Source organism: Branchiostoma lanceolatum, chromosome 4, assembly GCF_035083965.1.
Source record: "Branchiostoma lanceolatum isolate klBraLanc5 chromosome 4, klBraLanc5.hap2, whole genome shotgun sequence".
NCBI classification, from domain to species: Eukaryota; Metazoa; Chordata; class Leptocardii; order Amphioxiformes; family Branchiostomatidae; genus Branchiostoma; species Branchiostoma lanceolatum.
Window position 1 is genome coordinate 3,272,504 of NC_089725.1, and position 18,788 is coordinate 3,291,291.

Genomic DNA, 18,788 nt, shown 5'->3' on the forward strand with positions numbered 1-18,788 from the left:
AGTCTTCAAAAAATATATTCAAGATATATTCAAAGGCTTTTTTAACATGGTTAATTCCCCATGCAAGAGGCAATGAAAATGAACCACTAGATGCTGTTTATAGCAATGAACATGCAAATATTTTCAAACTTTTTTCAGGACATAAGATATCCCTGAACACCTCTTGACTTACATATGGCTAATTCCTGAAGGAGTATAAAATGAATCCCTGCATGGTGTGGACTTTATTTGTAGCAATCAAATCCTAACGCCATGCCACTTTAGGTGGTTTATTTTAAAAACATAAGCAGCTATTTAAATTGCTATCTGGTTTATGTTTTCTGTAATGTTTTGAAATGGCCCTTGTTCTGCAGTGTCCAATATCTTGTCACTACTGCCTGACCCTGGAACTTGAACCAGGGTCTCCCAGTTACCGGTTACATCGTAACCAGGAGCTCAACTGTGAGGCTGCTACCAGCTGAAAACAATATATTTCCTTCCCGCTTTATATCGGTGGTGAAATATAGAAAACTTAACATGCACCTACCTTTGGTGAAATATAGCAGTACACCTTCTTTGCTTTTTTTCCCTCCCCAACTTGTAGAAGGAATGCCTCGTACCAAACATTCACACTCTTCTTGGCAACATTCTTTTGTACCATAGATGAATCAGTCTCTGGAAAGAAAAAAATATCTTAGCTACATGTAACTCAGAAAAACAGCTATTCCACTGCATCACAGCATTATCATTCAGTACTGATTGTTGTTACAGGAACTGACAGTTTATTTATACTCAATTGCTTGATGATGTTTTATTTGTGGAATGTCTATTGTTCATAAAGACCAGGACTTGAAATCAATTTGTCACTCAACATCAAGCTGTTATTGGCATTATTAAGCAAAGCAAACAACACATAACTCTGAGCACCTACTTGACAAAACCAGTATGTTGAATTCGCCATTCTTTAAGCTGCTACCTCGGTAGGTGCCCACAGCTTTATATGAGCCCAGACTGTCCAGTTTGAGGTACATCACAATTTGTTTGGTATGGTCGTCTGACATGACAGACAGCTTTCGTTTAACAGGGTCTGTTGGTGAGTCTCTGTTGCCGACCTGGAAGCATCGAGCAATAAATTATGTAGTACATGTACTACATGCATTGCTGTCTTAGCTAAGACAACTGCAGGGCTTGAAATTCATTTTTGGAAATAGGTGCACCAAAACAAAAAAATTAGGTGCACAGAAAGAATATTGGATGCACCACATAAAATAAATTGAATGTCAGCAAAACAAAATTACAAAGTTTAACACTCCTAAGAACTACAATCTGTAATTCTATAGCTAACTTCAAAATTTCAAAGAAGTAATACCCTGGTACCAAAAATGAAATACAACACCAGTTACAATTATATTACTTTTCCTGATACTTACATTTTCAAGAGTATTTTCTGTATACTATAATGTTCTATAGTGTCCTTACCCTATAGCCTACAAAAATAACTAGGTGCACTGATGCACCCACAGTCAAAAATTAGGTGCACAGCTCCAATTTGGGTGCACACAGGTGCACATGCACCCACTATTTTGAGTCCTGCAACTGGTGTAATAGACCTATAGCTATCCTAAAGCCATTTCGAACACCTCTGTCAGAAACAGCACTTGGCGGACAAGATTGGCTGCCGCTGCTTGGCTGACAATAATGGGACTGATGGCGGCTACTCGTCTGATTAGATTATGTGACACCAGGTCGGTACATTTCCCAACCAGTATGAATAGAGCTTTTTCAAGCTGGCTTTCCAGAGGATACATTTCGAGGAATTTTCCAATTTCAAAGCCCACTAACTTGTCAATTCCTTTGAATTTGTCAGACAAGAGAGAACCTGACTTTACTTGGGGTATATTAACATATAGCGGGCTTTTGAATTCTAAGTTTTAATTCCCTTTAATGACCAATCTTGAAGAATGTAGAATCATAACATCTGCCAGAAGACGTGTTGTTGGGAAACGTACTGACTTGAGTTACATGTAGGAATAGAGGGAAGAGGACATGGTTTGCTTGGAATAAAAGATCACTTCCATTGTCCACAACAATTGTTATCTGTCTTCACTATCCATCGAGGAGCCTCCCTCTCTGTTATTTCTTCACATCCTTACCGGTGTGATTTGGAGATCATAGAAACTGCCATCATGATGGTTTTGCTCAATTGTCTGGTAGCAGATGTTCTCATACTGGTCACGTGGCTGGACAACTAGTGGGAAGAACTCTCCCTCTGTCAGTACCACAGTAGAGCTATGATGTACAAACATTGTTTTCTCTGCCACCACAGGACCTGTAGACAAACACAACAAGGTAACAACAACCTTAAAATACAGTTAAAGGGGGACTCAAGAGAAAAAGCAAGTATTCAGGTTTTGCAGAATAGGTCATTTTTCTGGATGTATTTGGCAATTTGACATTGAATTTGGACTAGGCAGCAGTTGCATCATACAGCAGCAATATTCTGAAATGATCCCCACGTACTCCCCATGTACTCATCTACATCTACATCTACTCTCCAAATATATCACAGTCAGGTGCAACACAGCATATTTTTTACTAGCTTAAAAAAAGCTATATAGGTGCACTGTGTGTGGCACTCTGAACTGTTAGCAAGTAAGCTAATCCTATGGGAACCAGTCCCAGGCAGACAGCAGGCAACTCTGATAGACACTCCCAGAAGAGAATCCAGGGTCACTAGAATGAGCAGTACAGCTGAACTGAAATGTATATAGTGTATTATGTAAACTTGGACTCCATTTGCACAATTCATGCTGAAATATAATAACTGGAATTCTTTCAAAGGAGAGGACTTTCACAAAATATACAGTACATTGTATATCATCATTTAAAATGATATGCTTTACTTGCCTAATCGATGATACAAGATAAAACAAGAAACCTCTTGTCTTTCCGTTGCCACACATAGCACTTGCATGGTACCTTACCTGGCACAAAGTCCTTGTTGAAGGGGCTGCCAGCAATGTGGATACCTGCTCCCAGCATTAACACTATTCTGTAGGTCCCTGCCCTCCTAACCGTAAAAGTGACATGGGCGGTGTGTGCCTTTGAGCTTTCTGTACTCCCAACCTCCACATAGGCTGAAACCTGGGTAGAACCCTGCAGAATCTCCACCAGAACATTCTCATGGTCGGAGATAGGGTACACCATACCATTCCTCTGGTAGAACTAAAAGGGACAGAATACAATGTAGGTCAAATGTTTGTTTGTTTGTGTGTATTACAAAACACGTGGCGTCGTGTGGCGCAAGTGCAGAGCGCACGGCTGTCAAACAATGGGACCCGGGTAGTCTTCAACCAGACCCAATGGATTGCAAAGACCGACTCCAACTGGAAGAAGGAGCTTGTAATGCAATCCAAGGTCTGGAACCAATCGGTCTGAACTGCGGCGCCATGCCGGGCTGTCACGGGTCGGCTGCACACCGTCTGACACCTCCATACCGCGACTAGAGGCCGTCTAGTCTCCAACCAGACCCAATGGATTGCAAAGACCGTATGACTTATGTGACATAATAGCGAAAAATATGATTTATCTACGGTACATACGCAGAATGTGCACGGAAAAAAAATCAAAGGAATATATTTTGTGTCGGATACGGCCAGAAATGATGGCGAATCGCGGCAAATCACGGCGTAGAGGCTGAAATGCGAGGGCGAAATTCTTGTTTATGTTTACGTTTTTCCTTGTTTTTTTCCCGATGACTTTCTTCGATTGAGTCTAGAAAAACGTTTTCAAAGGCACCGATTCTTCGCAAGCATAACAATAGCAAAGCGAGATAAGGCCGTCATTGGACAGGAAGACGGCCCTCTGGTGGAAACGCTGCGGGCAGGCGGGCTTCTCGGGGGTACTTGTAATATCTAGTAATAGTGGCTTGAACCCGAAACAGTAAACATTGTCTACGAATGTTTTTGTAAGAACGGTTTTCCATGATGCCACAAACATCGCCGATGGGTGAAAGAAACTGCTATTGTGAGAGCTTTTTACTAGGCTCAACCAAGGCGCGAACCTCCCACTGGGACGTGCGCGGGTGACTGGGCAGCGACACCTTTATTGAATAAATGCTCCGCCCTGTTTGAGTTATCGCAGATCTTGGGTTGCAAAACGTACTTCCTCTGCCAGTTTGATACGGTCTTTATGCAACCTATAGATCTGCTTGGAGATTAGGACCCGGGATCGAATCCCAGGGTTGTGCCCAGAGACATGTCCGAACTTGCGCCCCGATGTTGTGCCCTTGGGAAAGGCACTTTACACGCATTCCCCACTCAGTTAGAGGGACAAGTCTCCAACGGCAGCTGTCTTCAACTGGCGGACGAGAGCAGCGCCAGGCGGGCTGGCGTTATCAAGGCGGACCTCTAGTGTCATCTGGCAGCTCGCTGCAAGCATCCCAACCAGAACCAGCACATCTCCCTCGAATTGGTGCCGCTGGAGATGGTGGATGCTCAAAGTGTGTGGGTTTCAGATTCACACCTGTCATCCACCTTAAACAAATTCACACGAAGGCTACCGTGTCAATTGACACGGTCACCATACTCGATCTGTAGTCATGCGCGGATCCAGAGGGGGGCGCACCCAGCGCCCCCCCGTTCGTGCCGTGAAAAAAATACAAGCCGATCGGCGAAAACGCTTCTTGGGGGCAAGGCAACGGGGGCGAGGATCAACCGTATATTAATAACGAAAAGACAACTCTCTTAATTCTATAGAGATCTTGACTTTAGATATTATTAGAGTTTGGTTAGGTTTAATCACTGCAACGATACAAGACTTACCTTGCCTCGATCAGCGTTCCAGCCAACCAAGAAGGCGCTGGCAATCGAGGTGCGGGGGCATCCTCCCCCGGGAAATTTAGGATTTTCAAGCCTTCAAAAATATATTCTGGTTGTCATAGTTTTTAGAATAAACTAGTTTTGTTATATTGCTTTGTCATTTGCCATAGAGCTGAACAACTCGAGCAATTAATTCCATTCATTCATGAACGCAATTTCTCGCATTTTGAGAGGCAAAGTTTTACCGACGCCATGGCAGTGCTTTAATGGGAAAGACTCCCCAAAAAGTTGCCTTTAAAAACCCTGGAAAATCGGTAGACTATGCTGTCACACACGGTGCTGTTTATCACACGCTGTTTGATTTACATACTCGTGTTTTCAGGTACGTGAGTACCGACCAAGTTTCAGATTGGACATGGAAAATACTATTTACGGAAAAACCTTTGATGAAACCGGCTACCATATCAGTTATCTTCCCATTGATTTTCAGTGTCTTGTTCATTCGTTTGTTCTCGAGCAAAGAGTTCATTTTTATGTCCCTAACACCGGGAGTTCCTCGTGAACTTTACTAACATGGAAAGCTAACTTAAAGTAAACATGAACTGACAAGTAATATTCCCAGACTGTATTTTATTTACAAAAATAACGTTGCACTGACAACCAGTGCAACCAAGTATGAAACAAGTAAGTGACGATAGAATGTGGGTGAAAGAAGCAGGGTAGGTAAATTACCGTCAAAAGAGTCCACATGACATCAAGGCTGGATCAATGTAGGGCCGATGCTAGAAAATTTATGATCCTTTGGTGGCAAAATCATGTCCACTAGCCTAGACAGTCCTGGTACTCCTACAGCCATGGAAACTTTAGAAATTTGTCTCTACAGAAATGCCGCAAGCTTCGGCTCCACAGCATCCAAGCATAAAAGAGGGAGATCACGATCACATTGCATCTTGATAGACGTTGTAATACTTGTCTGTATAAAATCGAAGGATTAAAAGAAGTTTGAGTGTGATTTCAGTGATTTGTACTGATTTATGGGAAAAAAAAATCAAAATTCATGTATCGATGTGTTTGCTTTTGTGCTTTGTTACGTTGTGATGCTGTCAACATTCAAGCGTTTCATGTTTGGCGCGAACCTTTCGCTGAGTTCGTCCCAGTTCAAGATATAACCGCTTGTAGAATCTTTAGCACAGCGAAAATTTGTATCGCTGCTATTAAAAAGGTTACAATGGGGGACAACAACACCATATTTCTTGGTGCTCCTTGTTCGATTTGAATCTTCCCCGTGGCCGTAGGACCGCCGGCACCTTTCTTGTCACCGAAAATTTTCTTAGAGATTATGGGGGGCGTGCCGCAGTGTGTCAGTGGCCTGGTGTGAGTTTGATGTTTTTGAGGCGTGCCGCGCCCCGCCCCGGACTGCTAAGAATGCGTTATAACCAAAAACTTTGGAAGTACGCCATAGGTTTCCTTCTTATCGAAACAATGCTGTTGTTCTATAATTCCTGTCCCACTGTTGACGGTAATTATCCTCCCTTTTTAATTTTTTTGGAGACGCAGTGACATTTTGAGACTCAGAGGCAAATCATGGTTGAGGAAGGTACGTTTAATGCGTCCACATCAACGCCGAGAAGTGCCAGGGTTGGATCTTTGCCACCGTGACGCCCGAAGCTTCAGTGAAAAACACAAAATGACCATGCGAATTTGTCAATTTTTTTACCGACTTCGCTGCATAATGTGTGTCGAAATGTCAAAAATGGACAGCCACTGTCAGAGTTCAGGCCGTTTGAGGTCAGATTCTCCCATTTGACCGTGGAGGGCGCCCCTCTGCCGGACTCTACGTAAAAAAATCGCTATCCCGCCGGGGTTTATTTTGCTCAGAAATGGCTCTAAAATGCACCAGAGAGCATCTAGATTTTCAAAAGTTTCCGGTGGAGGCCCCCCAGACCCCCCCCGCACAGCTTATGCTGTGCGTTCGTTGGCTTTGGCCACGCCTGAGTTTGCGCCCCCCGTTACCAAAATCCTGGATCCGCCGATGGTATTTGTATCTGTACTATGTATCTGTACTATGTATCTGAATATGAATAAAGATAATGCGAGTGGTTGCCATCATTACATAACAGATTGTGCCTCATGGCCAAACATACCACTTTTCTATAGTTAGGGCAATCTGTAACCAGTTCATTCTGTTTATCATGCAAATAAGGTCATAATTTACATAGATAAATAACTTGCAAATGCCACAATAATGAGATTCCAACATGGAATTATAACCTGTCCTCATTAATTATGCAAATTAGGGGGCTCCAAAACCATTTCGAGAAAGACCTACTGACACACCAAATATCAAGACAATCAACCCAGGGTTTCTGGAGTTATTGTTACACACACACACACACATGCACACACACACACACACACACATGCACACACACATGCACACACATGCACACACACACATGCACAGACACACACACACACACACACACACACATGCACACACACACACACACATGCACACACACATGCACACACACACACACACACACACACACACATACACACACACATGCGCTCGGAAAAAAATAACCTTCTTGCCGAAGGTAATTATAATTAATATTATGGACAGAAACACCTTCCCATACCCTCGGCCTTCTTCTCAGACTGCACTGTATGATTTTCGTTCATTCTAAAACTTTACGATTCAAGTTTGATTAAATCATAACGCTTTGTATGCCATGTTGAAAATGGAAATATATTCTAATATTTTGCAATTAGATACAATGACACTATATTTTCTAGCTAGGTCCACACAAAAAAGGGTATGTGTCAGGCAGGGCTGGCTATTGCCTGGCCTGTCTGCAAGAATAAATAGCAAAATCAAGAGGCAGGCAAGCATGCATGCATGCGGCCGTGTGGAAAGCTGAAAGCCTCAAAGCCAAGCAACTTCCACGACATGGCAAAAACACTCAGCAATTAAAAAATCTTGAGTTGCTTTGAAACCATCTTGGAAAAATCTTGAGACCTTTTCGAAGATCTCAAGATTGTCTTATAAAATCTCAAGGTTGTCTCATAAAATCTCAACATTGTCTCATAAAATCTCAAGATTCATCACGAGATTTTTAGAATAGATTTTGAGATTTTTCATTTTCAATAAAGCGTGAAGACCCCCGCTGGGGTCAATGTGATCCGTTGTGTATCAGAGAAGTGTTCTACAAAAATAGCTGTAAATGGTCAGAAGCATTAGTTCAAAGTACTCTGCTCATTCCAATGATAATTTGCTCCCTGTTACTGTTAACATTACCTGGATTGTAAACTGTAGAGTCTCCCCCACAGCCTGTGGTTATTTCCACCTCTTGGTTCTGAGTCGAACGCTCTCCCGTTGCACCACACGACCTCACCATAAAAAAAGCCAAGCGACTTTCACCGCATGGCAAAAACACTGTTAACATTACCTGGATTGTAAACTGTAGGGTCTCCCCCACAGCCTGAGGCTCTTTCCATCCCCACTTCACATTACACCTGGCAGGGTCCAGAAAACTGCCAGTGATGTACTCATAGAGTCTGGTCCGCCCGCGTGTGGGAGGGGGGTGTTCCATAAGATACTCATAGTTACTGGAGACCCAGGTGTACAACAGGGCCACACTGGTTGCAAATACCACCATTCCACCTGTAGAAGGATTCAATGATTTGACTAATTGTTTGTAGGTAGGACACAGCAAGTAAATTTTATGGATGACATTCTCTGCAGACTCCAAATTTAGTGCGCACAAAATCACGAAATTGTCACATAAGGCAAATGGCCAGAATAATTCTACCCACCAACATTCCAAGTAATGCTTGAGTGCCTGACGGAGACTCTCTCCCACAGAAGTCTCTTCTGCCTCTCTAGCTGCTGCTGTGTGGAGGACTTAATGACATTCTGCAGCTGTGTAAAGTCATCCAATACTTCATTGCCCCCATCACTCCCCTGTTGGGCTTGTCTGTCCATCACATGTACAGATGCCTTGTCTAAGCTTCTTACTCCTTCAGAATACAGTCTGCAGATAGAAATACACCATGTGGGGTTGATGTGGTGAAATGGAGGGGAATGGCAGCAAGGGTTGAATGTAGACCCCCCCCCCACAGTATTATTTCTACATCTGTGTCTTAAAGGCATACTCAACTCCAGAGGAAAGGGTTATTTTCTATCTAAGACCACATCTTTATGAACACAAAATCATCCAAATTTGTGAAAAATAATCACAGATGAAGAAACAGAATGAACCTGAGTTATAATCCAGGGAATGAGTACTGCCCCCCCCTTCATGCATACCCATGGGGTTTGATGCATGATGGGAATGATGCCTTAAGGCTGTTTTTCTGCTCTTCATGTGAACCTCCTCCGAAAGCATTTTCTCCTGAAAGAATTCTCAAACAAGTTATGGTGTCTAAAAAAACCCACCTAAGCGACGCATGGTTGCTATGTTATATTACTTGTGCTTCGAAGTTTAAGGAAAATTTTAAGAATAGAGTTTGACCTTGTCTCTTGCTTGCAAGTATTGATTGTGTTCTCTTTAACAACTGTTGTGTATAATTCCCTGTCATTGTGATGGCTGGGTTTAGATGTAATGCTTAGGTTTTGGTTTTATTCAATAATACGCTGCTAACTATCCTTTTTCCCTCCATGGTTACTCACGGTGTTTAATTTTTGTCCCTCGTTGTTGACTGGTGTCATGTCCTTGGTGCTAAAATTGTTTCCACAATGAACTTATCAATATTTCTTGAATGTGTGCCCAAGAAAGTAACCATGGTAGTTATCATTTGCGTTAGTCTTTAGGTTTTAACCAGAGGACACAACAGAAACATGTCTAGTTCTGTTTATCTCAGATGGGATCATGGGCGATTGGCCACTGAGTTTTTGTTGAAATCGCTGTTGTTTTGTTTGAACACCAAAGTGTGTACTTGGTCCACTAAAGAAGGAATCCCGATAACTATGCTGTTCTCTAATACATTGTATAATACACGCACACGTAGTACACGTAGTCCGCGCGACGAACAGCATCAGTGTTACTTCCGTGTTCTGGTCACAGCTCGCGCAAGGGCCGGCGGGAGTATATTAGTTCGAACGCATTCGCGAGCCAACTGTTTGAAACTGTAGAACCGTCAAGAGCTAACTTCGCTAACTTCATAAAAATGACAGAGTAGGAAAAGCTACCTGTGAACAGCGTTACCACTTGGGGTGGACAGCGATTTTGTTGACTTAGAACCACGTTCGACGGGGCTTCTTAGGGAAAAAGGCTACTACCCACTAAATGCGCAGCCCGACGTACTCAGTGAAGCCGGCCTAACAAAATCATTACAAACAAACGACACCCACTGCTTACATCAACAACACTCCGTCTACTTATTGGCAACTATCTTTGCCATCTCTGTATTCAGTTTTCTTTTCACAGACGGTACCAATCACATGTAAGAATGTAACAAATCTCTGGACCTCGCCGTGCCAAATAGTGGTTCCATTTTTCGAACGTGTCGGGAAATCTGGGTCTTGCGTCTTATTGGCTATCAATGATGTCATTGCCGCACTGCTGGAAACGCTGTCCCCCTGAAATCTGACTTTGTAAAATGCCGCATATCTCCTTTACAATTAGGTATAATTGTATCCTAAGGAATTCTGCATGGCTAGTAAGTAACACCTAGATTATAAGTAGTAACAACGTGTTTAATTTCATGGCGGTTTTTCGCCGAAAATATGGGCTTTTGAAACTGCATTTCCTACTTAATCTATTCTTGTTCTTAACACTGCCCAAAGTGTTCGGAAATCGCTGTTCGGCTCTCGGCAATATTCAGGTGACTTTGGCATCCGTTCGTGGCATTCTTTGGAATCAACGGCGGATCGGGCGTTGCGGTTGTTACTGTTAGTGTACAATTCTCGGTAATCTATCAGTGGACCGAGTACACAGTGTGTGTTAGTGTACGATTCTCAGGAATCTTTCAGTGGATCGAGTACACAGTGTGTGTTAGCTTAAGTTCTCGGGCTTTCAGTGGGCCGAGTACACTGTCGGTGCGTTAGTGTACGATTCTCCAAAATCTTTCCGTTTCTTTGTTACTTCGCTGACCAAAATCATATATACAGCAAAGTAATACTGATTTCAACAAAAACTTGGTGGCCTACCACCTATGCTGGGATGAGACGACCCAACACCTAACCTCGGTCACCAGAGAAGACCAGGATTTCCTGACCATGGTGGGGTTGGATCCGAAAGACCAAGGCCATGCCGACGTACAAGTAGACCTGCCATTTCTTTGTTTGGTCATCCCCGCTCGTTCTCATTCAAATGTACACATTTTGTAATCTCCGTTACCGATTGATATAAGACGTTCCTGGCATTAGGATATGTCACATATAAGATGTCAAACTGTAGTTTTTATGACGACTTAAAACTTCTCTAGCTTTTAAAAACTGCAGTTGCTTACCTTATGTGTGGCATACCTTAATATCAGGAATGTCTTACTTCTAATTAATGGTAACAGAGATTACAAAATGTGTACATTTAAATGAGAATGAGTGCCCGTTATTTTGAAGAGTAACAGTGTGCATTAATCAGCTTGTTAAGATTTACAGACTAGACTTTACCTGAAATGGTTTCTTCATTAGTTATTAAAATGTGTAAATTTCTAGGTACGGGTTAAAAGAGAAATGAGTCAAAGTCAAAGTTCCTTCCCGCACCGATGGTCGGTGCCCATCTCCACTTCAGTAGCCCTTGGGTCACACATTTTTGTGCAATCACTACAGCAGGGGGCTAGTCCACCGGAAGTGGTGTGTGTTTAACTTCCATACTCTTTCCCAAATGAAATCTGATTGACTGAGGGCTGAAGTCATAGTTGCGTTGCGCAGTATAGATCTAGCAAAAATTGAGAACACAAGTTAAGTCCGGTTACAACCCTATGTCCGTAATCCCTATGTTCTGAAATCCCTATGTTCCAAAATCCCTTAGTTCCGAAATCCCCATGTTCCGAAATCCCTATGCTCTGAAGTCCCTACATTCCAAAATCTCTATGCCATACAAGTTCCGAAAACCCCATTCGAAATGTTCCGACACACGGCCATATTTCGTACGAAGAGTCCACATTCAAACCATTTAAAACTCTGTTTGTATCTTTTTAATCTTTCAAAAATATTTTTTGCGTTTCGGCGCATGCGCGCCGAAACGCATTCTCCTGGCTTTTACCTTCAAGCAAGGAGGAAGGAAGGAAGCTTGGTTCAACACTGTGTCGCAGATTTGCATGTGACACAGGACGGCGCAGATTTGCATGTGACACAGGACGGCGACCGCATGTAACTGCTACAACTGTTCGGAAATATCATTGCATTGTGGTTTCGGACTTTGATATCCTGAAAAATGACCATATTACATCTATTCCACAAGATTGCAGAAGAAAAAAAATGATTTCGTCAAGAAAACGACCAAAAATCGGCATAAATGATACCATATAGTAAGGTTATAGCATTACGTCCAGTGTGAATAGTTACGTACCGCAGCTTGGCCGATCTGGCAACGCGAAGCGCTTCGGACCCAGAAGATCCGGGTTCGTCTCCGTGCATGGATTTCTTTTTCTTTTTAGATATTGAATATCAAAAATATATATTGATATTATATTAATCTATCAATATCATATTTATGAATATCATTTTTTTTCATTAATAAATAAAGAAATATTTTATATTTGTTATTTTTAAATATTCATTTAATATATACAAGGCCTTTGTCTTATGAACAGGACTTCATAGATTCCAAACCCGGCATTCAAATTTTTCTGTTCATTGTAATGGAAAATACCGTGCAGCGGCTCCTATGCGCGGTAAGATGATTCTTGCAAAACACTCCCCACTAAACTTCTATCCCCGATGTAAACAGAGGCTCTTGATGTTGTTTGCAAAACAGCGATTCTTTGTTACAGTAGCAAATGCTCCATTGTTCAGTATCGACTTCATTCAGACAACACGGACGTGGAAAGTGGCGCCCCTCGGCACAAAACTATGGGAATTTTCATGAATTTTAGCAAAATTACCCAGGAAAATAAGGAAGAAATGTTGTAAATGCGGAAACCAGAATAATACGGATGAGGTAGCTGTTGATTTGTTTGACATTTGGTAGTCATTTTAGATAGAACCTTAGCTGTTATGAACTTCTATTTCACTTAATTACCATAGTGCTGATGATTCAATGGTGCTTTTTCAAATTTTATGTTTTATTGCGTGCCATGTACATAATTACATTGATAGCTTTTATAATGAGCCTATTATACATTTTACAAATAAGTACAAGTTGTAGGCCAAGACCAGCTTTTTCAAAAGCACTTAAGTTAAGTGACGTAACTTCAAAATTGCTTTCCCCAATCTGCCTTTCTCTATTAAAACAGTACTCATTTCCCAAAATGACAATTTTTCTTATAGACTGAACAGCCCTTGAGTGACTTCCTCTGGCAGATTTTACTTCAAGTAAAGGGAAAAGACAATTCACACTTATAAACGTAGCCGAAACGCCAGCTTTTTTTAAAAGCTCTTGTTTTAAAATATTATCAGCATTGGAAAATCTTAGCCAACAAAAATCTTGATATTTTTCAACTAGCTATTAGAAACTCTTTTTAAAGAAGATTTCTAGCTTTCTTTTAAAAATCTTGAATATCTTTCAAATTTTCATATTTCATAGTCCAAATTGTCTGAATGATGCTTGGTGTTTGTAGAATTTAGATATGAAAGACATCCAATGACCTCGTGCCAGTTAGATGTGCACTTGAATACTTGATGAGGAAATGAAAGAGATTCAGATTACATGAACAAGACATTTGCGATGGAGTTTGAACTCTGGTTCAGATTTAACAGAGGTCGACATCTCCCAAATGGCACAAGAGAAGAGTATCACTGTCAGAAGAAGTAAAGGATCTAGGATCAAAATCTAAATGACACCATGAACCTCGTTAAGTAGCAACTCCTCCCACTTAATTATGGCCCAGAGTTGGAACATTTTCCTTGACTTCACCAGTAGTGTAGTATGGGTGAAATATAAAAATAATATATTTCATAATACCAATAACAAATGTCACCACTACGGTTTATCTAACACCGTGAACGACAGTCAAGAACATGTATATGTTGAAGTTACAGGTAGTACACGGTATGTATATAATGACTGACCGCTGCAGGTAGTGGTCTAGCCCTTCCTGCTGTAACCACTGTTGTAAAATCAGGTATTCCTTCAACTGCTGTGATGCCTGCAGAAGCTGTAGCTGCACATGGTTCTTCAGCTCCCTGAAATTAGCATGCTGGGGGAGATGGTCCACATCTGCAAACTCCACTGGGGAAGTAATCTCTGAAAAAACACAAGAACAAAACAAACAGATTTTATTTTTACATACATGTATGTTACATATATATAAGTAAAACACAAAAATTATGAGTTCCACAACCTCATACCTTTACCAATTGGTGTTTTGTTAGCCTTTTTGAGTGACATATCAGAAATGTTTCTCATCTATTAAGATTATGCAAATAAGGACCTTGATCAAATGATCCTTTTGTATACCCAAATAACACGAGTTGCTTATAGAATGAAAGTCGTATCGCAGCACTGAAGGCTATTGTAGCATTTCTCATAGATTATGTAACTGAGGACCTAATTTGCATGATGTATGGCTAATTGTGTCTTAACCTCCAAATGTTGCAAGAATGAATCATTTACTACAGTTAACTAGTACAACTATGGAATAGTGTTTTGTCATTAATCCAGCAAATTAGGTATTCATTTGTCTAATTGTGCAAATCAGATCCTGCATGTTAATCATCACTTAATCTGTCTACAAATAAAAAATCAGGTCGATTTGTCAGCACCTTCTAGACTTATTCTCTTTCAAAGTTTGAAACAAAAATGTTACCTGCAATTCCAAAAATGCAGCTAGGGGGTCCAAACCTACACGACTTATTCCCAACCCAAACCCCGGGTGCAGCACCATAGCAAGCTGCTAGGACTAGGAGGCCCAAAATGTTATCATTTTGATGTCTCAAGAAGACCTACCCACATATCAAATATCATGACAATCCATCCAGGAATTCTTGAGTAATACGTGACAGACACGCACCCGAACGCTGACCAAAACATAACCTTCTAGGCAAAGGTAATAAAAACAAACATATAGTCACACCCACATACTGACACTCACCCTCACAAACACCAACACATGCATATCCTCATGTACAATGGCATTGTTGGATGTAACAAGTTCTAATACCACCATTCCTCCTTACCCATATCCTGTAAGACCTGGATATACTTGTCCAGCTGTCGCTGTTTTAGCCAGTCTACCAGTGCTCCTCTCTGGTCATGTAATGTCTGGTTTTCCCTCACGATGCTCCAAATTCCACAACAGATTGCAAAAACTACCAGGAACTTCTGAAGTCTTCCCATGTCTGCAACTGTTGGTGTCACAAGGAAGTTCTCCAATCTCCAGCCTTTAGTTCCCTCCACACCATGTCCACATCTTACAAACATAGGGAAAAGGTTTAAAACATTTTTAGTCAGTAATACTAAAACTGATGAAAGATTTTAACTGTCCCAGTAACGTAATATACTTCTAGTATTGTGTGTGATTTGTGAGTGTCACAGCAATTCAGGGCCATTCCCAAAGGCCCAGCGAATCTGTACAACTACATGAAATGAATAAAAAACATTTATTATTATTATTATCATTATCAAAAGGTAAACATTACATGAATAGTCGACAGACCTCAGCACCTATTCTTTAAACAAGATGGACAGTCTTTCTTTTGAGGAATACAATTGTATTCTGAGCACCCCTAAATCCTTTAATAATATCCTTACCCATCCTAATCTATTCTTACACATCCTCACCCATCCTACCCTATCCTTACACATCCTGACCTAGTCTTACATATCATTACCTATCCTTACTAGTACCCATTCAAACCTCTTCTTACACATCCTTACCCATCCTAATTATATCCTATTCTTACATATCCTTGCCTATTCTTAGACATCCTTACCTATGTATTCTTTCATATCCTTACCTATCCTAACCTATTCTTACCCATCCTAACCTATTCTTACCCATCATAACCTATTCTTACCCATCCTAATCTATTCTTACACATCCTTACACATCCTAACCTATTCTTACACATCCTAACCTATTCTTACACATCCTAACCTATTCTTACACATCCTAACCTATTCTTACCCATCCTAACCTATTCTTACACATCCTAACCTATTCTTACACATCCTAACCTATTCTTACCCATCCTAATCTATTCTTACACATCCTTACCTATTCTAACCTAACGGAAGTAGTCCGGCGCAACGTCTCTTTAGCAGAAGAACGAAGACTACCCTGCCAATGAAGACGACCCTACTACGGGTAGAACCGAAAGTTCAGAGCAACATTCCACGCAAGCTCCACCAAGCAAAAGAGAGGCAACGCATGCAAATACTACAATAGAGGAGCTAGAGACATGCCACCTCTAAACGTTGGAGATACAGTTCGATGTGAACCCAACACGCACAGGACAAACCAGTGGAAATGCAGAAAAGTTGTAGCAGATCTTGCCGGAAGATCATACGAAGTGGAGACAGAAGATGGTGGAAAGTATCATCGTAACAGAAGACACCTACGACAATCAAAAGAAACACCAACAGTTGCAGACGACATGGAGATTGAGAACCACATTCCGGCTGAAACAACGATGACAGCGACACCAGCAGCAGAGCCAACTGTAGAAGGTGCGGCTGAACAGCAGACAACAACGCGATCCGGTCGAACAGTGAGACCACCAGCCCACCTGAACGATTACGTACGCGAATAGATTTGCATGAAGCATAATACTAACTTGAGGACAGTACTAATCAACTGATTAACTAAGTCAGAGAGAACTGCAAAGAAAACACAAGGACTCTAAAGCACACAAGGAGTGCCAAAGAACTCTAAGGCCAAAGATATGAATAACACTGTATAAGATCTGAAATGATAAGATGAGAAATGTATAATCATTCTGAGAACTTAACTGAAGAAAAGGGGATGTAACAAGATGTAACATGTGGTGCTAGTTTAGCAACATTAACATATATGCTAACACGCATGCCTAACAGGAAGACCTCAAGAGACTACCTGGCAGACTAAGAGAGAGTCTGTCCAGCTCAGGAATAAACCAGTAGAAAGTGCATACTGGCGTGGTGTTATTCATTGGAACCCTACAAAGAGGTAGAAGAACAGTCCACGACAAGACAGGACGTGTTACACTCTTAAATTATAAAAATTGCGTGTCTTCTTGCATGGACAAGCATCACCCGAGGACGAATTTTTACCTCTATAACAAGGACAGACGGGTCAGAGGACGAAAAGTCTAGAAAAAGAACAAGGACTTATAAGCTAGTTCACAGTTGCTACTACGCATGTGCAGTGTCAAAGGTGAAGGCCCCCAAGACATAAACAAAACCCGTCGGGCGTTGTTATGCAAATCGAGACAATGTCGAGGAGAGCACTGTTTACTGCCTTCACCTTTGACACTGCACATGCGTAGTAGCAGCCGTGAACTAGCTTAGTGACCACAGGCTGAGCCTCCTCATCCCGAAGATGGTATAAACAAGGAGGTTTAATCAGGAGGAGAGAGCACGCTGTAAACGCCCCGCTGTGCCTTTTGTTTTCACCCACGAGAGCCGGCTGCGATCCTGTGTTTACCAGCCGGCGCGGCGCCCCTTTGATGCCCTATGCGCTTCCCAGCGTTTCCCGCGGTTTTCAATGCAAATGAGGGTAGTCATGACGTCACAACCTCCGAATCCCCCCGACCTCATCACGAAGCCCGGCCGAGAAGAAGCGATGAGTTTCAGATTTCCGATGATTGCCATATTTGGAACACTCGGCAGGCCTGCGACGACGTCATCTTCGTATTGTTGGCAACATGGCCGACATCTAGACCTTTTCGGCTTTGCTGTGCGACAAACATGGGTAAAATTACGGCCACTTTTCTGAGGGGATGTCCGTTTTTTTGCGATAGAATTTTGAATTTTTAGATGTATTTTTAGGTGGCTACTATGACAGGAATGTGAAGTTTTTCTTCGCTTAGCTGATATTTTGTCCTAACAGTTGACGGAGTGCTCGTTAAAATGGTGTGTTTTCTGATGTTCGTAGCATCGCGGTATTCTTCGTAACATGTTATTTTTCACAGCGTGTTAGTATTTTTCGTAACGTACTATTCAATGATGTATCAGTCTTCGAGAAAATAGGGACTTTTTGCATGGCAAGCATGACGTGTTTCTCGTGTTTCTTTGGTATTTGTGAATTTGATTAAACCTCCTTGTCTCGACCTACTGACTGAAATTCGTCATCGTTGTGTCAAGTTCTTCTCTGTTATCTTTATCTTTATCGTATGGATATTGCCAGCAAACTACTGACGATAGATTCAAATACATTGACCTCCAGATTGAGGTCAACTCGTGTATTGACCGCGACAACAAAGGGAAGACGCCCGCGCACCAGCGTGGAGCTCATGATTTGATACTTAGGTGTCAATTATTTTGTTCATACACACCAAGGACGCGCATAGGAACAAAGGGAAGTGTCTCTGTGCTCTCTCCTCCTGATTAAACCTCCTTGATATAAAGGACCTACCTCGCTGTGCACTGTAAGTGACTGTGATAATTTTGTGGGACCTTTATCTTTATCAGAAATTGCAACAATACAATACACAGTGGAACGCCAGGCAGACAAGCTGATGTGGGGCAGGGAAACCATAGCATCTGAAATTAAGCAAAAATTTTGCTTATCTCACCTTTCCAGCAGTCTGTCTTCTCATGAATGAACATATTAAACGTTCTCTACAAGCTCCACTATTGAACTTACTACATCAGGGAGCATGCTCGAGCTTGCATGCAAGCCAAACCAGTCTTTTACCATGTCTACCATCCTTTTCCGATCTTTAAAGGTTAAAGGCCATCC

The 18,788-nt window shown here is 41.7% G+C and overlaps 1 protein-coding gene across 8 annotated transcripts in view; it reads right to left on the bottom strand.

The window, feature by feature from the left end:
• The window catches only part of LOC136432242 (apoptosis-resistant E3 ubiquitin protein ligase 1-like), a 70,625-nt gene extending 51,843 nt beyond the window's left edge, over positions 1-18,782 (bottom strand). For 5 of the 8 annotated variants that reach the window (XR_010755484.1, XR_010755483.1, XM_066423319.1 and 2 more), the window contains exons 1-9: positions 18,622-18,782; positions 15,085-15,317; positions 13,978-14,152; positions 8,619-8,836; positions 8,252-8,466; positions 2,964-3,204; positions 2,133-2,308; positions 911-1,091; positions 527-654 (exon numbers count right to left, since the gene is read on the bottom strand). Coding sequence is in view for 6 of the 8 variants with exons in the window: in XM_066423319.1 (XP_066279416.1) it covers positions 527-654; positions 911-1,091; positions 2,133-2,308; positions 2,964-3,204; positions 8,252-8,466; positions 8,619-8,836; positions 13,978-14,152; positions 15,085-15,244 (1,494 nt within the window). In the remaining 2 variants the exon portion in view is untranslated. Of the gene's footprint in view, positions 1-526; positions 655-910; positions 1,092-2,132; positions 2,309-2,963; positions 3,205-8,251; positions 8,467-8,618; positions 8,837-13,977; positions 14,153-15,084; positions 15,318-18,461; positions 18,530-18,621 lie in introns of those variants that run through there. The other 3 variants (XM_066423317.1, XM_066423315.1, XM_066423316.1) reach the window with 2 other exon arrangements.
• Positions 18,783-18,788: the final 6 nt, after the last annotated feature.